At 42.7% G+C, this 22,982-nt stretch overlaps 2 protein-coding genes across 5 annotated transcripts in view; one reads left to right on the top strand and one right to left on the bottom strand.

The window, feature by feature from the left end:
* Positions 1–6,979, bottom strand: part of KIF24 (kinesin family member 24) — a 49,498-nt gene extending 42,519 nt beyond the window's left edge. For 2 of the 3 annotated variants that reach the window (XM_039875541.1, XM_039875542.1), the window contains exon 1: positions 6,804–6,978. The gene's annotated coding sequence lies outside the window, so the exon portion shown is untranslated. Of the gene's footprint in view, positions 1–6,803 lie in introns of all 3 variants that reach the window. The other variant, XM_039875540.1, reaches the window with a different exon arrangement.
* Positions 6,980–7,057: 78 nt separating this feature from the next.
* NUDT2 (nudix hydrolase 2) lies at positions 7,058–18,685 on the top strand. 2 transcript variants are annotated; one of them, XM_039875547.1, is made up of 4 exons: positions 7,058–7,293; positions 10,733–10,860; positions 15,973–16,106; positions 18,101–18,685. In XM_039875547.1, exons 2-4 carry the CDS (start codon positions 10,805–10,807, stop codon positions 18,415–18,417), a joined length of 507 nt encoding a protein of 168 aa, XP_039731481.1. In that variant the 5' UTR covers positions 7,058–7,293; positions 10,733–10,804; the 3' UTR covers positions 18,418–18,685. The 2 variants fall into 2 exon arrangements, with proteins under 2 accessions (XP_039731481.1, XP_039731482.1); XM_039875548.1 differs by lacking the exon at positions 10,733–10,860 and having other exon boundaries at positions 7,121–7,293.
* Positions 18,686–22,982: the final 4,297 nt, after the last annotated feature.

The following is a 22,982-nucleotide window of genomic DNA, read 5'->3' as shown; positions in this document are numbered from 1 at the left end:
TGCTGTTCCTGAAAGTAAGGAACTACATAGGAAGGTCAGCAGGCATTAAAGTACATTACATGCTCTAACTATTCTTATATGAGTAGTATGAATATACGAGTACTAAAATAGCTTGATTACCAAGAAATATTTCTTCATCTGAGTTTCCCTAAACTGTGATAATGACCACTTTTTAAAATACAAAGAATAGCTTTATTAAGATATAATTCACACACCATACAATGCACCCATTTAAAGTGCATTCAATGGCTTTGGTGACTGGTGGGTATAGACTTATTGGGGGGATCACTTCATAAATTATATAAATGTCTAACCACTAAGCTGTATACTTGAAATTAATATAAATATTGAATGTCAACTGTAACTGAAAAATAAAGTGAATTCAATGGTTTTTAGTATGTTCACATACTAAAACCTCCAACCCATCCAGCCCTAAGCAACTAATAATGATCACTTTTTTAAGGGATTACTAACAAAGTCACTGGGCCCACTCTATCATAAGAAATGGATGCAATGCAAACCAATGTTAGGCATAAGGTCCCTAATTAAGAACGTAAGAAATCTAGTATTATCAGTGGAAGATTAAAAGGTAGATAATATAGTATATACTTTTTCCCCAACAAGGGAATTAGTTATTTCAAACTCTAGGAATTCTTCTTCTTCTTTTTAATAATAAAGACACTGCTTTTATTTAGTTTGATGTGTTTCTATACAGAATGCAGAAAACGCATCTTAAAATCATATAGAAGGAAATAAAAACATCAGTGGTTGGTAAACACTTGAATGTGAGATTGGCTGTGAGATTATTCTATCTATAGACTACTGATTTCAACAGAACACAAGTGATACTAGACAACTGCTTAAAACAGCTGCATAGGAATGAGAATATGATACTTAACGGAATCCTTAAAGCTAGATGTGGATGTTGGGATACCAGCTGTGTAAGTCATACCCAAAAGTAGTTTTTGAGAGATTGTTACATTTTATAACTAAAAAAAGTTTCAAGTTTGTGGTTAAGTAGCTAATGCTTTGCAATTACTGCAATTCTTTTTAAGAGCCCCACTATGATGTTAAGTTTCTAAGTTTGGTGAAAAGCTTGGGAGGAAGCACCTAAAAATAAACACAACAAAACTGTTAAACAGGGCAAGTATTACTCTATCTATATATAGAGGTTTAATTTTGAAAGACTTCCCAGGAACAGGTGGTAACCAATGTTGGGTTTAAATTCAGTGCTTTATTTTTTTAACAACCGCAGAAGTTATTATTTGCAGATTTTTGCCATTTTGCACTTATAAAATACTTTCAACAAAATACATCTCATGTGCTTAATTGGGAAAATAACCATGACAATCAGTTTTTATAAATTACTAAGATGAGACAGGTTCTTTTACTCAGAGTTACATCCTTTTGGGAACCACTGCCACAATGGCACGAGGAATTATTTATAAAGGAGTGACGCTGAGAAACCAAAGAACAATTAACAGTTCCACTCACTGGAATCTAAATTATTAATATATAATTAATTGTGTTACTCGATTAATCCTCCAAGACTTTTTTATCTTTTTTTTTCAATTATAGTTGATATTCAATATTTTATATTAGCTTCAGGTGTATGGCTCAGTGGTTAGACATTTATAATTTATGAAGTGATCCCCTTGATTAGTCTAGTACCCACCTGGCACTACACATAGTTATTACAATATTGACTATATTCCCTATGCTGTACTTTACATCCCTATGACTATTTTGTAACTGCCAATTTGCACTTCTTAATCCCTTCACCTTCTTCATTCATGCCCCAACCCTCCTCCCACTTCCAAGACTTTTTATGATAGATGGTAATTATTATCACCTCCTTTTTACAAATGAAGAAACACCAAGGCATGGATAATTTATTTAAAACAATTATATGAATTTGTTTTAGAAAGTAATCATATCCACATGTTGGCTACATGATTCTATACCATTAGTTTTTATCTAATCAAATCACAACATAAGCAAGCAACTAATTTAAAAGACTATAATAGACACAGCTCCTCATTGCTGGTGAACTATCAATTAAAGTCTTTCTGGCTTAGATATTGTGCAATATTAATAACTGGGTATTTTCAGAATTCTAGGATAACTTTAGTTCAACTAACAATAAAACTGACAATCTCAGGGATGTCTTGCAGCAAAAACATGCAGGAATCATTACCAAAATGTCCCCACAACTGAGCATTTGAACTACTTGTCAAAAACCAAGAATCATTACCTCCCCCACAAAATCTGCCCTGCCATCTTTCTGTTCCTTGGCAGGTGGGGCTGGGTGAGTGACATTACCATCCATTCAGTCAGTAGAGCTAAACTGGAAAGCATCCCAGACTCCATCCTCTCGCTTTAATCCCAAATCTAATCGACAGGTCCAGTCAATTTAATCTCCTAAATATCTGTCAAATGTCCCCTCTACTATCCTCATTCCTACCATCACAGCCTTGGTGGTTCAGCCCCAGTATCCTTCACCTAGATCATTACATGTCTCTTAACTGCTCTCTGCCTCAAGCTTTGTCTCTCCAAACTATCCTCTATGCTACAGTGCCAGATCATTGTTTTGAAAGCAGTTATGACCATGCTGCTCCCTTATTTAAAACTCTTCAGTGGCATCCTGTTACCTACTTAAAGGACAAAATCCAACCTCCGTAGCATGTCCTACAAAGCCTTCTCTAGTCTAGCCCCTTCCTCTCTCTCTAGTTGAGTTAGCTTCTTAGACAGTTTTATTTCTCTGTGCATTCACATCGTGCTCTTAAATAGCCTCCTCCTCTTTCTCTCATCGAATCTCACTTAATCTGTCTACCTGTTACTCATTGATTAAAACACAAATGAGGTCTTTTCTGAACTCCCCAGATGTGGATGGATGTCCCTTCTGTGTTCGTATCATAGCTTTTGCATACCTCTATCACTGCAGTTACATTCTTTAATAATTATGAGTATATCTATTCCCTCCACTAGAATATGATCCTCTAGTAGTAAAAGAATATGTCTTATCAATCTTTTTATCCCCAGTATCCAAAACAATGTCTGGAAATAATAAACATTCTATAATCATTTAATGAATAAATAAATATCCCTGTACTATTTTAAAAACTACATAAAAGCATTTGATATCATTTGTAGTCATAAGCAAGAGAAACTTTTTTATCGGGGTAATTTGATTACTTAGGAAAATCTGGCAGAGTTGGTAGTGCCCTAATTTACTGCTCCTGGGCAACAAAATGAAACAAAATTAGTTATATTACTCAAATGAATTAGTAGGGACACAGCTATGGTCACAATTCCAACTTTCATCCAGTTATTAAGTTAGGCCCTCTTATAGTCACTGAGGATACATCAGTGAACATAACTGGTAAGGTCACTACCTTCAACATGTATTGTTCTAGTGGGAGGAGATAATCAAATAAGCAAGATAATTTCAGATAGTGATAAGTGCTACAAAAAAAATTAAGCAGAGTTAAGGGTCTATTTCACATTGGATGAGCAGAAAAGGCCTCATTCAGAGGGGAACATTTGAGGTGAAATCTGAAACAATACTGAGGAGTCATTCATGTAAAGATCAAGATGAAGAGCATTCCAGGGAAGCACATTGGTCCTAAGGTGGAAATGAGCACAGTATGATCAAGAGAACACCAATTTGGCTCTAGCACAGTAGGTGAAAGGGAGAGTAGTATGAGGACAGAAAGGTAGGGGCCAGATTGAGCCATGTAAAGGTGTCTCAATTTTCATTTAAATCATTGGACAATTTTAAGTAGGGAAAGAACATGATCTTTAAAGATCATTCTGCTAGTTCTGTGGAAAATGGATTATAGAGGGTGGGCAAAAATGGAAGGAAGGAGATAATTTAGAAAGCTATTAAAGTTAAGACAAAAAATAGTGACTTGGAAAAGATGTTTGCTTCTGTGAGGATTAATTAGAGTAATGTAAATAAAATGCTAAATTCAATGTCTGACACAAACACCCAGCAATAAAATGGTGTGAGATAATAGAAAATATATATTGGTCTCTGCTCCGGGTTCCTGGCACACAGCTCCTAAAACCTTTGTAATTTTCTAAGTAATAAAAGCATTAAGGACATCTCTTATTCTAATATTTGGTCTTAGACATTGTCCTTGACCCAAGGGCTCCTAAAACCCCTGTAAATTCCTAAATGATAAAGCACCAGGAGCATCTTTTGTTCTGAGGCAACTCTGGGTGGGCTCCTGGATGGGGGCTGGTCACAAGAAAGACCAAGCCATAACTAGAAGCTTGGAATTTTCAGCCCTACCTCCTATTCTCCAGAGAGGAGAGAGGCTAGAAACAGAGTTAGTAATTGCTCATGCCTATGTGATGAAGCCTCCATAAAAATCCCAAAAGTATAGGGTTCAGAGAGCTTCCAGTTTGGAGAACACATCTACACTGCAAGGGTGACACACCTCAACTCCAGGGACATAGAAGTTCCCATGCTTGAGATCCTCTCAGATCTCGCTCTATGTATCTCTCTGGCTGTTCATCTGTATCCTTTAATAAACTGGTAAACATTAAGTGTTTCCCTGAGTTCTGTGAGCTGCTCTAGCAAATTAATTGAACCCAAAGATGGAGGTCATGGGAACCTCCAATTTGTAGCCAAATCTGATGGAAAGCGTAACTTGGGGACCTACTACTTGCAATTGGCATCTGAAGTGGTATAGGAGCAGTCTCACAGGACTGAGTCCTTAATCTCAGGGATTTGACAATATCTCCAGATAGACTGAGTTAAAGTGAAGGACACCCAGCTGGTGTCACAGAGAACTATTTGGTAGGGGAAAAGCCCCCACATATTTAGTGACCATAAGTGTCATAAGTGAAGTATTCTGTGTGACTAGTAAAAGAGATGTGCAGGAGTAAAAGAAATGAGGTTTTTCCCTACACAGGAAAAAAGATACACAGGCACAAAACAGTTTTTCCAATACAAAATGGTACCTAATATTAGTCTATGCCTATGGAAAAGTCTTATTTAATAAAATATAAACATCAAAATCCTTGAGACAGTAACTCAGGAAGTATACAATGACCACAGCACTCAAAGTATAAAAAGCAGAACTCATTCATTTAACAAAATTTGTTGAGGATCTACTCTGCACAAATTATGAACAGGTTTGCTGAGTCAGCATCGGAAATTGGATTAATAGATCAATTAATCTGTAAGGAATCTGAGAAGAGTTCAACACCTCACTTTATAAACAAAACTGTAGCCCAGAGAAAGAAACTGCTGTTTCTGCTGAAATTGCTACCTAAACTGGAACATGAAAGGATCATACCCTAATTTCCCCCAAGGACATACTATGAATATCTAAAGATTTTCAATAACAACATAAACCAAAAGTTTTTAATGAAATGCTTTGTGGGCAGTACATTAATGTACTACACTAAGAATAATGTAATATTTATATAAAGCCTTTGATATAGTGCTTTGCACAGGGTAAATGCTCAATAAATGGTAGCCATTACTTTCACCTGTATGATCTTTAGAAGGCTGAGTGCGTGATGTCTACCTGACATCAACTACTTCATTAAGTTGATAGTAGAGCCACAGGAATTCTAATTCAACCATTTGATTTTCCAGATGGAAAAAGTGAGGTTTAGAGGGGCTAAATGACTTGCAAAGTCAGCCACAATGAATGAGCTAGAGACAGAGCCAAGAACAAACCCTGAATCCCCAGTCCGGTTTCCATTACATGTCACAGATCTGCAGTTTAGCTATAAGGTAGTGTTCAAACTTTTATAAGACAGTAATGAGAACATACCTGCTATACCTGACTTCTTTAGTCCTTTTACTAAAGTCTTCACTGAGCTATGATTTTGATATAAAAATCATCAACAATGCAGATCGGGTTATATTGTCTTGAGTTAGCAATGATATAATAGTATTGGTAACGCAGTTGTGTCATGGACACCTGATAAATGGATAGGCTACCAGAACAGCTATTATATGCGCTGAAATAGACTACAAGCAGAATACAAATGCAAAGGAGAAAATTATTTGAAGAGTGGTAGCCAGTATTCCCTTTCACAAAGGGAAACTTTCCCTTTCGCTGAGTGGAAAGGCCAACAGCAAATTTTCAGATCCTTTTGCATATGAGATTAGGGTTTCCGCCCCCTAGTCCCATAAAAACAAATAATAATCTGTGTATGGGAGGGAAAACTGGACAGGCATAGAGGGGAATCCAATCTATCTGTGGTGAATTAAATTCAACTCATTTCCTGAAAAATCTACAACAGGCATACCTTGTTTTATTGCTTGATGTTAAGGTTGCTTACAAACTGAAGGCAACACCCTTCACCAACAAAAATAATGTTGCTCGTTTTATTGCGATACTCCTATTATGGTGATCTGGAACCAAACCCGCAATACCGAGATATGCCTCTTTGTGTAAGACACTGTGAAAGATGCTTGTCTTGACTCAAAGACCTCAAAATTGTATGGGAGAAAGGAGGAGAATGGGACCCGCCTTAGTACACAAATTAATCAAGGCGGAACAGAAGTACTCAAGAGAGGTTAAAAGGCAGGAAGACTTCGAGACACAAAATGCTTCATGGGAGAAGTGTCGTTCAAGATAATCGCTGAAGAAAAGGCAGAGATATAGAGATGAAGACTAGAAGAGTGGGTGAGCGTTTGCCAACTCCCGGTCCCCACACAACCGCCTGCCTCCTCACGCGCTGGGCGGGCGTCCTGCGCACCCTCTTACACGCGGCAGGAGCCAAGGCTCTCGACCAGGCCTAACCCGCCCCGGTTCTCCCCGACCCCTTCTCACCTCGGAGGTTTCCAAATTACTCCACGGTCAACCCTGTCTAAGGACAGGACTAGACGACGCCGACAGGAGAAAGCTCCAAGGACGGCGGCGGAGGTGTTCAGTCAACTCACGAACTTGAGCCTGCAGCCAGGCCGCATCCCCATGGCAACGCCGCCAAGCGCCGTTTCGAACGCCCGCGCGCGGGTAGTTCCGCATTGTCCCCCAATGAGCAACCAGGGAACTCGTTGACGTTGGCCGCCTTCTCCTCTAGAAGACTAATCAGAGATCCGAGGAGACAGTAGGCGCAACTCTCAATTTCCATCTTTCAACCAATCGTTCGGCTTGAGTGAAGATCTCGCGATGTTCTAAGTGAGAGAGTGGCACCTTTGAGGCAGGTCGAGGATCCTTCTCCTTCATACTATTGGTCGCCCAAAGCGCAATCGCGCTCTCCGGTTTGGTCAACGTACAGTATCTCCGTCAAAGGGCCGCCTCTTGCCTACCTCTGGTTCAGGTGAGTAACCTTACAGTAGGCCACCTGGTGGTTCTCTGCTAGGAGCTGAGCCTCTGAGCGATGAGAGTCTGCAGCTGACTAATCTCGCGTCGCTGCAGGGTCAAAGGTGGGAGCGCCCTCCGCCTACCTGTCAGCGAGGCGTGGCAAGCCATCCTCAGCTCGCAGGATGTCGGTTTTCCCATGTGCACCGAGAGAAGGGAGAGTTCAGTGCCTGTTGAGCCTTGCTTGCCCCCGTGCGAGTGGTAATGGAGTGGATCTTCGGAATCCCTTAGTTCCCGGGTTTAGGACCTAGCGGTCCGAGCGCCATAATTTCCCCTTCCTGCGCCTCGGTTTTCACCTGTTGTTAAAATCTGCTTACTTTCCAAAAGAGATTTTATACTTTCTAACTGCTTCGTGTATCGAATGAATAATATCGTGGCAATTATAGAAGTAAAGAAAGTCACACAAGAGTGCTACCACCTAAAACAACTTTTTCTTTGTTCTGGCCTGGTTTGGGCCCTGTGTATTTGTTATTGTATTTAAAATATATAAGTAAATTAAATGCAATCAAATAGCTAAATGTAAAATGCTAAAAAATAAAGTTGAGGCTAAGAACAATGATGTTGGGAGTCAGGTATACCTGTTTTTGAGTTACTACTTAGACATCTCTGAACCAGTTTCCTTTTGCCTCTTGTGAAAAATGGTGGTAATGTCTCAGAGGGTTGTGAAAATGAAATAACGAAGGTCAAACACTTGGCACAATGCCTGGCAAGTAGTAACTCCTCAAAAAATGGTAGCTATTAACTTCATATTAGAAACAAGCAAATATACTAGCCAACAGGTCAATAGACTTACTGTAATTGAGTACCTACTTTAGCTAAAAACTTGTCAGTTAAAGAACTAATAATTAAACAATCCATTCTTCACAAGAGTGAAATTTCTTCCTAGTACCTATATTAAAAGGACTTTATCTTATGGGACCTTATACATAAGGAATATACATGGTGTGATGAACAGTGTATTTGCCAGCACTTTTGCAGAAAATATGAAAAAATATTCTTGATTCAGCTATAAACAAATGCTAAAACATGCCATTAAAACAACATAAATAAGCTCTCTGATTAACTTTTATTATAAGGGATAAGAGCGACTCATATATTCAGTACTTCTGATATGTCAGACCACTGTATACATTGTTTTAAATGCCACAACTATGAAAAGTAGGAGTTATCCTCATTTTATAAATGAGGAAAATGAAGCTTAGACAACTATTTATGCTCAAAGTAACAACTGTTAAATTAGGGAGCTAGCTATGTCTTTCTCACTGCAAAGCTCACCATGCTTTTCTGTGTTATGCCATACTGTTTCTGACTGAAAGAAGATGAAAATGCTTGGAACACCAGGTGCATGGGCAGACTTACCCAAATAGAGGGAGGTGGGCTGCAGAGGTACCTACAGTGACAACAAAATTTTTCTCTAATGGAAATTTCCACCTTGGGAAATGAAGAGATGGGGATCAGATGATCACTGAACTCTAGACGCATATGACCATTTACCTTGTGGTTAATCTATAACACTTCAAGTTCAGCTTGTCCCAAACAAATCATTAGCTTATATAGTATTTTCTATTTCACCTACTTCTCTTCTACCTAGTCACCCAAGCCAAACACCTTTCTCTTTCTCTCCCTTGGACAATGAAACATAGTGTTGATTTTCTCTTCGCGATATCTCTCAAATGCATCCCTTCCTCTCCTTTCTCATTGTCATCTGGACTGTTGGCAATAGTCTTGTAACTGTTTGGTTTCCTCGCCTCCAGTCTTTCCTTCTAATTCAGTGGTCCCCAACCTTTTTGGCACCAGGGACTGGTGCTTCTATGAGAATCTAATGACTGATGATCTGAGGCGGAGCTGAGGTGGTGTTACTAGCAACTGCAAATATAGATGAAGCTTTGCTCACTAGCCTGCCGCTCACCTCCTGCTATGTGGCTCCTAACAGGTCACAGGCCAGTGCCAGTCCGTGGCCCAGAGGTTGGAGACCCCTGTTCACATTCACTCTGCACCTATTTTGCTTCCAGAATGTCTTTGTAAAATGTCGATCTGATCATAATACAGCCCTGCCTAAAACCAGTCAAAGGCTCCTTATTGCCTACAGAATATAAACTAAACTATTTAGTAATGAACTGTCATCTTCTGCTTGAGGGTCTTTGCCCACACTCCTCCTTTGCCTGAAGTGCCCCTTGCATCCACCTTTATTCTGCTAGTCAACTTCTAGCCATCCTTCAAAATCCTTATGGGGAACCCCTTTGACCTAAAGACAATCGCTCTTTTTTCTTTGCTACCTTTCTATCTTATACATACCCCTATGATGCACAAACACTCTGGTAACTTGTCTGTTTAAATATCTTCCACTTTCACTAGCTTTGAACCTCTAGAAAGCAGGGGCTTTGTAGTATTCAGCTTCATATCTACTCTTCAATCCTGTCACACTGCCTGTCACATGGGACACACTCAACAAATTTAAGATGAGTAAATGAATCCCTTCAGTCTCTTAATTTTAGAATTCTCCATGTTTGCTTTCCAGAATTGTACAGTAGATGGCACTAATAGGCCACTTTACAGATCCCCTTCACTAGGAATGATTTTTGTCCCAACTTGTCTGACTTTGGCTTCATCCTAGAAGCTGATATTCATGTTATTACAGGTGAAATCTCCTGTTTCCTTCCTCAGCCAAATAGCAAAGATAGCAAGATGACTCAGCAGCTTGGTCTCTGTGAGAAAAGAAAATGGCAGATGTCCAGGGAATGGTACAGTTGAGGGAACATTTTCTTTGTCTCAATTTAGTCATTGGGGCTTTTTTTCCTTTTCTTTCTGTTTTTGTTGTTGTTGTGAAAAGGCCTTTATTCATGGATGGGCAGCCCATTTCTGTCCACTCCTTTGAAAGGGAAGAAGGGCGTTAGAGATTAAGAAAAGATCATTATGATGTGGGAAGTAAGGGAAAGAATTGCTTGTGGGCTGGCGGAGTTGGCCCTCCTTACAGTGGAGTAGCCTGGGCAAATTTCCTGGACTCCAGCACCCTAAGTTAGGTGCTTAAGTGCTTGTCCAAGGCTAGCATGAAGGCTGTTCCCAGCACTTGGTACTTGGGAACCCCCCAGGCTACTAGGTATAGTTTCAAACATGGGTTTTAGGTTCCTATTTCCTAGGTAAAATAAGCAGAGGAGGCATAGAAATCCTTATCAGAGAGGCAAAGGCAAAGTTTAGGGGCCTAAGGCTACACTTTACCTCTCCAGCGTTGTCTTTGGGTACCAGGTTCTTCATCTACACCACACTCCAACTAAAACCTGTTCTGTGGAAAGGATTCTAGCCAGAGATCTTTAAAATTCTCCATATGAGTAATAGATCAAAGACTGGAAATTTGGAAACTGAAAGTAATTTTTTAAATCATTTGTACATCTCTCTCTCAGGGCCATTTGTGCTGCAAGCCCTGCTATATCATGGTAAGGAGAGCTGAATAACGGAAAAGAGTATAGTCTTTGATGTTGGGCTTACTTGGATTCAAATCTCGCCATTCACAGACCAACTATACCTTTGGGCAAGTATTTTAATCTTTTTGAATCTCAATTTCCTCATCTTAAAATGAAGATAATAATACTTATCACAAAGAGTTTTCTTGAGCATTTAAAAAGATACATGGCACAGTGTACCTGGCATAGTGTCAATGCTTAATTGATAAGATGGTGGCAAGAAACACTGTTTTTGCTAAAGGGATTTTTGACAACGAGGTACAAGTTGGGGGAGGATTTGGGGAGCTCTTTCTGTATTTAAAGGTATATTTGAGGGCTTTTGGGGTTGAGCTATGCTTGCAATAGCACTCTGATTTGATGAAAATATTAGAATATAACACATCAGTATAGCTACTTATCTGTGAATTATTTTTTGGCACCTAAATCCTAAACCTCCTAGGCTGTGAAGGAATTGTGTATATAAAGACAAGAGCACTTTTCCTTACCTTCTGGAACCTTCTGATGACATTGAGGGTTTTCTGTCATTATTGTTGTTGAGGTTTTTTTTAACCACCTAAGGCACTTCCGCCACTTTCCTGAAGTGTGAATTGCCTGCTGTCAGCCTGGCGTTCTTACCTCTGCAATCCTGGCTGCAGGCATATTTGCATATTGGATGCTGTGTTTTTTAACCTCTTGAGGTTTTAATCCATTTAGAGTCTATGTGTGTGTGTGCGTGTGAAAAGTGCGTGTCTGGGGGGGGGGTGTGGAGGGAAGAAGGGAGAGGGAGAGAGAGAGGGATGCAGGCAGGCTTGCATGCCATCCAGCAAGCAGTCTCAGAGTGCTGGCTCCTTTCAAACCCCAGGACTGTTTAGGCTCCGTGGCCTCCAGAAAACCAGAAAACTTCCAACAATAGCTCCATTGACTTTTATGTAAATGGCACTCTTTAGGAAAACACTGGGCTATTTCCCAAATTCCCAGAACTTACCCTGAGCATTTGTTTGAGTGAGGGGTGGAAAGAGAGTTCTATTGAGTCAATGAACATCTGTCGAGAGCTGCTGTGCTGAGTTCCAAGGAGACAGAGCTTATGGTCAGGCTCTTCCCTGCCAGAGGTACAGAGATTTACTATACTAGGTGTGTGTGCTTGCAGTGGCTTTGTACTGTGTCCACTTATCTAAGCTGGGATCAGGATTACCTTCCTATATGGTTCCAGGTTAGAATTGACCTCAAGAAAATTTTATTCGAGATTTGGAAAGCTGAAATCAAGTTAAAGACAGAGCAGAATACCAGGCATGGTGGAAGTACATACCTTTTAACACTGATCTGCTGGCTCACCTTGCTGGTGCAGGATAGCACCGAGGCCTACAGCTCCCCAACTCCTGCTGAATCCCCTTCAGCTACTCTGAGTCCTGGGCCAAGTGTACATTCAGCTCTCTGGCAAAGGGCTTCAGCTTCTCCTGCAAGTCACTGCATCAGTGAGCTTGGAGACGGTGAAAGGAAGTCACAGGTTTCAGATTGTCCTCATGAGTTTCAGAACTCATAGGTTCTCATTTGTTCTCACAGGTTCCAATTTCCCTTACTCTCCTCTACTTCACAACCAGCTTTCCTTCCCAACTGCTGGCCTTGCTAGCCTATAAAGACTTCAGGCCCAAAAACAGACACAGAGGCAAGAGAGTTGCATGGATTTCTCCCTCAACTTCCATAACTGCACAAGGTCTAATTCTTATACTAAATCCTTAATTCTTTTACTCATAGTTTTTGGCTTCTCTCATCAAACCCTATAGTAGTTTATTCAAGCCATGTGAAATGCCCAGAAGGTGGAGTGATTAGAAGCCAGAAGGCTTCACAGAAGAGGTTATATCTGAGCTGCTTCTGAAATGATGAGCAGGAGGTTACCCATATGGGGAGGGAGGGAAAAATTCTAGAGAAGAGCTGGCTTAATTGAAAGGGCAAAAAGCAATTGAAAGGGCAAAAAGGAGTTCTTCCTTTCTAGAACAACTGTCCTGTCCATGGTTCTAGAGCATAGGTAGGAAGAAAACATCTGCTCCTAGCTCTTGATCCTAGCTCTTTCGATCCTATTGAGGTGAACCATTGCTCATTGGTATCTACTGAGATACATTTTTGCTAGGGCGTGCCCTTGTCATTACCCTAAGTCCCTTCCCCATAGGAAAACATTGGCCTGCTCCCCTCTCCCCATTGGCTCTACATGGCCACCCCAAGCCTGTCTTTCTTGGCTCCCTCATGCAGGTATCTTTGTTTCCCTATGCTGTATTGGTGATGGCAGTGGTGTGGAGGAATGCTCTGGGGATTCCTGTCAGGGCACTGTGCCCTCTAGTCTTGGATCCCTAAGCTTATCTAGGGGTTCTATCATTAATTGCAGGATTCCTCCTGGGGCAGGGGTAAGATGCCCTACAGTTAGTTATAACTTGCTAAAACTTTCTGAGCATCTTGATGAGGTGCAGGCGGTGGGTGGGTAGGGACATGGGATCAGGTACCCATTTCCACCTAAACCTGGAATCAATAATTTGAAATCTTTGTTCACCAGTTTTGTGGTAACAGGGTGCTTCTTTCTGGCTTCCAGAATGGGTAAAGTTCTCAGCATAAATAGGGAGGCCAGGGAAATAGAACACAATGTTTAATAAAAACCTGCTACCACTTTACATATGAATTTTTAAACTCAAATGGGATCGCAGTATACATACTTTTCTAAACCATACTTTTTTTACTTAGTATGTCTGAAAATCTTTTTACAAGCAGCACATTTGGCTCTATGTCATTTTTTATGGCTTCATAATATTCTATAATATAGGCTACTGTACTATATTTAACTATTCCCATACTGATGGATATTTGTTTTTGCCTTTTATCCGATATTGCAAACAAGGTTATGATGAACATCCTTTTGAGTGCATCTTAAATGTATATTTCCGTATGGTTTAGTGCCTAGAAATGGAATTGCTGGATCTAAGAGAATGTGCTATGTTTTTTTTATAATTATAACCAAATTGCCCTCCTACAGGTATATACTAATTTACTCTCCCACCAACAGTATATGAGAGCACAGACCATTTCAAAAACCCATTTTGAGATGATTTCCAATCGTTAAAACTCTCACTACAGGTTTAGAAAGGTTTGGAAAGGTCACAGTGTTCTGTATGTTTTTTTGGTAAGGAACCACTATTCCCTAGAACAGCAGTCTCCAACCTTTTTGGCACCAGGGACCAGTGCTCCTATGAGAATCTAATGTCTGATGATCTGAGGTGGAGCTGAGGCGGTGATGCTGGTGCGGGAGAGTGGCTGCAAATACAGATGAAGCTTCGCCAGCTTGTCTGCCACTCACCTCCTGCTGTGTTCCTAACAGGACAGGACCGTTACTGGTCCACAGCCTGTGGGTTGGAGAACCCTGCCTTAGATATTACCATCTGTTGTCAGTCCTGAGAATTGCCCTGGAAGAGGTTTCAGTTTGGGTCTGATTTTTATGTCTTTGATAGATGCAAGCTCATTTTGATTAATAATCAACAAGGGACCATCAGCTCCTACCCCAGCCACCCTCTCTGCATCAGTTCTGCTATCCATGAGTACCAGCTCTTTTTTTGGTGCTGGAATCTTGCAAGTGAGGCCCTGCTGACTGGCCTCTTCCTGTGTGAGCCGCCGTCCCAGGCCTTCATTGCATTTGAGATACCTGGCTTTCTTTCAGTTCTGCAATCCTATCTCAGGACCTTTGCCCATGCTGTTCCCAACACCTGAAGCACACTTCTCACCCCTTTCCCTTTGCCAGTTTACCTTTTACTCATCCTTTATATCTCTGCTCAAACATCCCTTCTTTCAAGAATCCTTCCTTGGTCCCTTCGATAATGTCAGGTTACCCATGACACATTTTTCCTTTATAGCACATACCTATTGCCAATTATTTTTTAATTTGCTTAATTATTTAATTAAAATATGCCTCTCCCACTGGAATATAAACTGCATGAGATGAGAGCAAAGGCCTAGAACATCACTTAGTACGTAGTAGGTGTTCAATAAATATTTGTTGAATGAACAAATGACAAATTTTTCTTTAGCAGGGCCTTACGCGAAAGAGCTTCCATATTTTTGTTACCTTGATTACATGTCCCCCTTCAGATGATGAATCTTTTTTCACTTCAGGTATTTCTACTCTTCTTCCATTCTGTGTTTTGTTGTTGTTGTTGTTGACTTTTTTTTTTTAATGGAAAAAAGACTACATGAAGTGGAAAAGACTAAAAATCTTTAGTCTTTATTGTGTTTTTTATTATAAAATTAATAAATGCCTTCTGTAAATTTCCAAACAGTACAGAAATATATGGAATAGAAAATGAAGGTCTCCCCATAATCTCATTCTTGAGAACTATTAATGCTGTGTATCCTTCCAGACATTTTTATATGCATATTGAAATCTGTTTATATGTCAGGCACTGTTCTCAGCACTTTAGAGAAGTCATGTACATCCTCACAGCAACCCTTTGTGGTAGAATCGTTATTATCCTGTCTTACAGATGAGGAAACTGAAGCTTAGGAACTAATCACACAGTGGCAGAACCAGAACTTGAACCCAGCCTCCAGATTCACACTCTTGACCACTATGCTAGTTTGTCTCTGATGAAGCGGGAAAGAGACTTTCTATTATGTGTGCCCTTTTGAACTTTGAATTTTGAACCGTGTGAATGTATAACATTCTAAAATATGGATAAAAGACTAAAAAAATCAAAAACAAAAGTATTTAGTACACCAAACTACTCTTCCTAAGTGACTCCTCTGAGCCATCAGATATCACATTTACAGGTCTCTTTGCTCCAGAGACTCAGGCTGGAGGCCAAGGGAAATGAGATTGTAGATTCAGTAATAATGTACTGCCTCTCTCCCATTCCCAGCATCTCCCCAGTTTCAGTGAGTTTGCTTCCAAGGATCTCCAGTCTCTTAGCACACACTCATTAGCCCTGTGTTTTAGCAGAGAGACCTGGAAGAGTTGGAATTGAGCCACGCTGACAGTGGGGACAGGGTCTCACAGTTACACACACAGGCCTTTCTCAGATTGGCCCTTGACATGCTGCCTTTTCTGTAGGTGCTGAAGTCCCTTTTAGCTGGGTCTATGCTATACCCCAGCACCAGAGTGTTGTCCCCCAGTGTGGATAGTACTGCTTTGTGTAACTTCCCAATGTCCCACATCTTTATTAAATCCACAGACAGACCATGGCCCTGAGAGCATGTGGCTTGATCATCTTCCGAAGACGCCTCATCCCCAAGGTGGACAACACTGCAATTGAGTTTCTACTGCTGCAGGCATCAGATGGCATTCATCACTGGACTCCTCCTAAAGGTACAAGGCCAGAGGTGCTGGCTTTTGGGGAGATGCTAAGCGTTACTCAGAAATCCACCCTGCCAGGCCCCCCACAAGTCTTGCTTCCCAGTGACTATGCAGCAGGAGGTAGGGTAGGTAGGAGCACTTGATCCTTTCTACATTCAAGGTCTCCATGCCAGGCCAGAGCAGAGGTGGAAATGGAACTCTGTGACTGAATCTCAGGACAGAAGCATCACCTGGGTGTGTGTGTGTGTGTGTGTGTGTGAGAGAGAAGAGAGAAGAGAGAGAAGAGAGTTCAACAGAGTGCCAGTCTCTGTGATAAACAGCTAGGAGAGAAAAAGACACTAGGCTGGGCATTGGGGTCCTCGCGGTCAAGTCATTACTGGGCTACAGGTCAGGAGCCCAGAGTGAACAGTTCCCAGACAGAAAGGATCAGGACTTCAGAAGGGGGTGGGGTGGGGGAGGGATGAACAAGAATCCAGAGGTGGAGGAAGACAAGGAAATGAGAACAGGAAATAAAATTTGCACATTTGAGTTTCACTAGGGAAAAAACAAGGTGAAAAAAAGGGACAGAAGTGCCATAAATACTATGAATAGGAATATTCATTCACACTTATCTCCTGACCACCTAAGTCACACTGCATGGTACCTCTCTCTGAAAGATTTCAAAGGACTCTTCAGAATTTTTTCCTGCTTGGGCCTGAGGGAGAAGTTACCCTATTAATATTGATGGGAAGAATGCTGAATAGATGATGTTGGGAAGGGTATGCTCAGAGACCCCCATATACTTCTAAAGGAAGGTGACATCCCGGATCAGTCATCTCTGTCACCACCAGCATCCCTCCTGCCTTCTTCCCTTGATGCATTACCTACCCGTCTTTTTGTACATGGCTATATGAGGTGCTATATGGAGAAAATTCTCCAGAAGCCATGAGCTAGAATGGATTTTTAAGTCCAAACTGCTGATTGCTTTCTTTCAGAGCTGTGCAGCAGCAGCTGACTCAGGGCACTGCTATGAAGACCCCTGGGAAGGAGGAGGGCTAAGATATAGCCCCATCTCCAAACCAAGAAGGGGACAGCTAAGAATTCCTGCTCTCCATGAGCTTCTGAACCAGGAGGCCTCCAGCAACTTGCTGGAGCCATGTGTTGACAGAGGCTGCCAGACCCCTCCCAGTCCTTCTTGGCTCCTCTGGGCAAGCTGAGAATGTGCAGGGAGGGCCTAGAGGCAGAGCTGAGGGCTGCTTCAGTCTGCAGAGCTTCAGGTTCTCCTACAACAGTTTCTTGGCAGCTGTCTGCTTAGTTTTGGGTCTTGCCAACAAATTCTCTTAGAACTTTTTCTCAGCTTGTCCTTAGTCTAAGTTCCCATCAGGACTTTCCCTGTGAAACTGGAATCTGGTCTTGCTCAGTTAGAAAGATGAAAACAATTTGGAAGAGCCTTGATAGCTACTTGGAAACAGCTGCTGGTGCTGCAGTGCATGGTTTTGAGCCTGTCTGTTGGCCCTGGGACTTCAGAGACCAACTGTAGACAGTGTTAAGTCCTTACTGTGGATTGTAGGCAAAGTGCTCCCTCTTCAGCCAGCTCCCATCTGCCAAGAAGGGACTGCTTCTCCTTGGGAAAATCACTTGAAGGTCTCCAAGGGAAAGGTCTCCCTGAAGATATGGGATGAGGAGAGTTCCAAAGAGCAGGAAAGCAAAAGTCTGAGGGGGGCCATCTCTCTCACCATCAAAGAGCAGTATTCTAGACCAGACTTGCCAAACACATGGTCTGTTTCACTCTCTGCAGAAAAGATGGGGTGGGGAGGAGGAGTTTCCTAGACACCACAGAGCCAGACACTCCATATCTGCCCTGCACTCCATTCCTAGGTATGTTAGGATGTTGCCACTCTCTAGGCTCTCTTTAGCCTAGCAACAGCTAGAAAAGTCACCAAAGATCCCATCTTTAAATCATCTAACCTGGAAAATTCAGCTTTTTTGAAGATTATCTGATCCTCCTCTCCTTTTCTCCTAACCAGGCCATGTGGAACCAGGAGAAAGTGAATTGGAAACAGCCTTGCGGGAGACTCAGGAGGAAGCAGGCCTAAAAGCAAGCCAGCTGACCATTATTGAGGGGTTCAGAAAGGAGCTCAATTATGTGGCCAGGAAGAAGCCTAAAACAGTCATCTTCTGGCTGGCGGAGGTGAAGGACTACGACGTGGAGATCCGCCTCTCCCATGAACACCAAGCTTACCGCTGGCTGGGGCTGGATGAGGCCTGCCAGTTGGCTCAGTTCACGGAAATGAAGGCAGCACTCCAAGAAGGACACCAATTTCTCTGCTCCACAGTGGCCTGAGCTGCCTGAAACAGAGTAATTTGCCTCAGTAGGATCCTTGAGGGCCTTCTGAAATGAACCCACCTTCAGCTCCAGGGAAGGTTGTTCTAGTCTTTGACTCATCATAGCAAAGAGTAGATCGGTTAGTAAAATAAGCTGAGGACTCTCAGAGGAGAGCAAGCAAAAATCTTAGCTGGGTAGAAAGAAAGGCAAAGGAGGAGTTTAAAAAAAAGGCCAATAAGTGCATCCTTGTACTTAATAAATTTCAAGCAGAGATCTGTTCTTCTAACCTGTTGTATTTATTTCTTGGACCCTTGCCCTTGGGGACAAGAATGCTAAAGTGAATGGAGCACTGACCTTAGCCAGAGGGAATCCTGTGTCCACACATGGTACTCCAGAGAAGCTAAGGGAGGCAGGGGAGTCAGAATAGGAGAGACCCAAAACTGCCAGGGTCATTCTCCTGCCTCTGGAACTCCAAGCCCTCTCACCCCACCCTTTCCAGTGTACCTGAGACTTTGTGACCTGTAGTCGGACAGGATGTACAAGTGAGTGGAACTGGAACACAGGAATGGGATCTGTTCTAGTCACTAATGTATCTCTCCTGGCACCAGGAACATATATTGTGGGTGCTCATTAAATATTTTCTAAAATAATTAGAGACCCAAGGAACTTTGGGACATAGCCTAGATCACAGAGAAACAGAGAAAAGAAGGACAGGCAACCCTGGGCCACCAGGTCAGTGACATGTGTACTCCAACCTCTTGGCCCAGTTCTGCCTCCCAGAGTCAGCATGGGCCTTGTCAGCATGACTAAGGTCACTGGCAAGAGGCAGGCAGGCCCCGGCTTGGGGAGCCCCTGCTGGGCCACCCAGCAGCCCTGTCACTGCACATGTGCACTTCTCGCCTGCAGCTGCTTTCTCAACCTTTAACAGGCCCTCATTATTGTTTTTTCTCTCTTTCCACCTACTCCCTTTCTCCACAAGTCAACTATAAGACTCAGAGGCTCAGGAGTTGGGTCTCAGCCCTCTTTTCCCTTGCTACTAGGACTCAAGGAATTCAGGGCAGGTGTTAGATCATACGGCCCTTCCAGGAGCTGTTAGCAGCTGGATTCATGTGGATTTTATTAGAGTGTTGTTGCCCAATGAAGTGCAGAAGATTGGATAGGAAGGGGCACTGGCAAAGGTCAATCTGGATTACCAGGGTCAAGAACTGCCACCCCCCAGAGGAAGGAGAGAGAAGTCGCCCAGGTCTTAAGCTGGCTTCCAGATGTTTTCAGTCACTGGTTCTCCGTGCAGACAGGGCAAAAGTACTAGCGAACAGGATCTTGGAGCACCGCCAGGGACCTGAATGGTTTTGTTCCTCACCCCTCTGAGTAGCATTCTGAAGGAGGCCTGCTGCAGGAAGTTTTTGGAGCTTAATGTTCTCTCTCTAGGCCAGCAGGGACCACATCCCATTGATTTAATAAATGCCTGCTGGGCAGTGGTGCCAAACCACAGACTAGCTGCCTCCTAACAAGAGCTGGCCAGCCCTGTGCTCTCAGCATGGGAGGCTGTGGAATCTTAAGATGCTAAGACCTCATATGTCAGAGTTAGAAGGGACCTGGAAAATGACCTGATTTTGCTGCTTGTTTTTCTAGTTGGGGAATTGAGGCTTAAGAAGGTAGATGGCCCTGGAAGTTGCCTATATGTGGGGTACTTTGAAGATGAGGTGCCAGAGGGAAAACTCTGCGTTCGAATATCTTGTATAGTGTTGGGGTCATTCCTCCAGACCTTACAGAATTTTTCATTAAAACAGGTACTTTGGAGAATGGGGAGGCATAAATTATATTCATTTGCTCACATTGCAGGAAGAATTGACAGCAGGGTGGGACCGGGGCATGTTATGGGAGGTGGATAAGGGTGGGAGAGAGTGGAACTGAGACTGGGATGTGGCAGGTGAGTAGACTTTGTCATCATCACCACTTTGCTTCTGGCCGGCTGGAAGTTCAAGAGCTATGGGGCTAAGACTTCAATTTCCTCTTCAATCTTAGACCCTCTGAGCTGCAGAGTATCTCCTTCTGGAAGCTTTCCCTAATAACTACCCATCCTATAAACACCATCCTGTTTCCTCACCTGTACCTGAAGAGCTTCCTCTTAGAACTCTACCTGTTCTCCCCACTGCCACTTCCATCAACCCAGGGTGAAGAAACATCCAATGGACTTATCCCCACAAGGGTGGTCTTAAGTTGCTCCCTCCCAGAGACATTTAACATGCTCTGGACAACCAACATGTCCCTTTGACCCCCAAAGCACCACCTTACACCCCCACAGTAGGCACTTGTTTGCTGGATTGAAGATCCAAAGGAATGAAGGTAGCTTTTAATGGTAGTTTTAATGGTAGAATTTCAAGTGACATACTTGTGGGGGTATAGGACCCCAGCTGGGAAGCAGAGGCTAACTTCATGTGTCCAGCCTCTGCCCCACCTTGTCTTCTGTAGAGGAGGGCTGTGCCAGCCCCGCTGCTGTGCCAGCCCCGCTGCTGCCCACTTGAGGCTGTAGGTGCCCAGAGACCTGCTTTCTGCCTTTCCCTCAAGCCGCCCCGCCTTTGCTTCCCTTCTTACTCCACCTCCTACTCAGGATTGTGTAATAGGAAATTCCCAACTGGGCTCCCTAAGGAGGGGAAAGGGGCTAGGGAGGGAAAAACAGCACAGGATACAGAGTACAGAGCACAACCTCTTCCTGTTCTTCAGACTGGGAACTCTCAAGGACAGGGCCTCCTCCTCTTCTGTCTCATTCTTCCCTCAACCTTACCTCCAGTCAAACTCAGGGCTTGCCACATAGGACCAAGGATTCTCCCCTCCCCTAATAGGTGATGGGGGTCAAAAGGTAAAGACTTCCAAGTATAAAATGAATAAGTCCTGAGGATGTAACGTACAGCATGGTGACTAAAGTTAATAACACTGTATTGCATTATTTGAAAGTAGCTAGTAGATCTTGAATGTTTTCATTACAAGAAAAAAATGTATGTTGACAAATATTAACTGGACTTACTGTGGTGATCATTTTATAATATATACATACATCGAATCATTACATGGTATACCTAAAACTAATACAATGTCTTGTCGATTATAGCTCAATTTAAAAAAAAGAAGAATTCAGCCTCTGTTTTCCCCTATATTCCATTAAATGATGAAGTACATTTTTTTTAAAAAAAGCACTCTTCCCTCTGCTCAAGCTGCTGGAAAGATCCTTAGGCATAATGAAGTAAATAGCCTTAAGATAAAAACCAGGTTGTTCTTTGGGAGCTGGAGTATGCCAGAGAGGGGAGGGTGTCCGTCAGCAGAACTCCCACTGAGTCAGACAATGGCAAGAAAGGAAATCACTCAATTGCCACAGTGGATTTCTTCAAGGCAGAGTCCAGGCAGGCCACCCCTCACAGCGATGGGCTGTGCAGCTATTCCCAGAATGGAAGGTAGTATTTCTTCAAATGCTTTTCAAAATATGTTCATATGTACATGTGTGAGAGCAAAACAGAAACAGAAAAGTGAGGATTCAGGTCTTAGAGGCCTTGAACACCAGAGCTGGATTTTTTTCATAAGTGACGTAATTGAATTTCGGAAAGAATTCCTTGGCTGCTAACTGGATTGGATTGAAGGGTCCAAGAGTAGAAAGAGTTAGGAGGACACTGCAGATGTCCAGGCTCGAAGTGATAAGGTGTGACATAGGGTAGTGGCCAAGGGATGGAGAAGTCAAGATTGGTTTTGGACTTGAGGAGAGGACAAGGGACAAGAAATCTCAGTGAGGGTAACTATCAGAATTAGACTTACTCTGGAGCCAGCCAGGGTGAGAGACACTTTACCCAGATTTGGGGGAACAAGGGCAAATACCTATCCAGAAAATTCACATCTCGGCCTTAGAGAAAGGGCTTTGCCAGGGCTCAGCTGATTCATATGGTATTGGAAGGGAAACTGAGGCAGACAGACCCTCAGGGTGCACACAGTCACAGAATGAGGGCATTAGGCCCTAGTCCTAGATTTTCTGCAGTGACCACTCAGTCTCTCCCCATTATCCTAGAGAAGGGAGTTCCATTCCTTTATATCAGCTCCCCCACCACCAATAACCAGCCCAGGGGAAAAGGGGAGACCAATGAGGAATTCCAGCCATGACAAAGCTGCTAAAATCTTCATGAAGGAGGGGCAGCCTCCACCCCAATCCAAATATGCAGAGAGAGAGAAATAAATTTTGAATGCATAAGAGGTATTAGCAGGGATGGGAGGTTGGACAAGGCTGGAAAGGGCCAAAGTTCCTGGCATCTCGGGGAATAGGGGTAGAAGTAGCTTCCAGTCTAGTTCCATCCTCTTCTGTCTTTAAGACAGCTCTTTCTCACAGTTTCTGCCATTCCAGCCTCACTCCCACCCCAACTTCTTGAACCTCATTTGTTTGGCATCAGTGGGGGAAGGGGAAACATTCTTGGTCTAGAACCAGGACCATTGGGTGGCAGCTTTAGACACACATTTCAACTGGCTCCTTATCCTTAGAGGTATATAGGCCAGGGATGGACCATGTTGTTGACAGGTAGGTGAATGCTGAGTGGCAGATTCTAGGC

Source organism: Pteropus medius, unplaced genomic scaffold, assembly GCF_902729225.1.
Source record: "Pteropus medius unplaced genomic scaffold, Ma_sr-lr_union100, whole genome shotgun sequence".
Lineage (NCBI taxonomy): Eukaryota > Metazoa > Chordata > Mammalia > Chiroptera > Pteropodidae > Pteropus > Pteropus medius.
This window is presented reverse-complemented; position numbering and strand designations above follow the sequence as displayed.

Coding starts and splice junctions, on each gene's coding strand:
- NUDT2 (XM_039875547.1), top strand. CDS start 10,805: ATGTTGGGCTTACTTGGATTCAAATCTCGCCATTCACAGACCAACTAT. Junction 10,861..15,972: donor CAGACCAACTATACCTTTGG/GCAAGTATTTTA, acceptor TTAAATCCACAG/ACAGACCATGGCCCTGAGAG. Junction 16,107..18,100: donor TCACTGGACTCCTCCTAAAG/GTACAAGGCCAG, acceptor TCTCCTAACCAG/GCCATGTGGAACCAGGAGAA.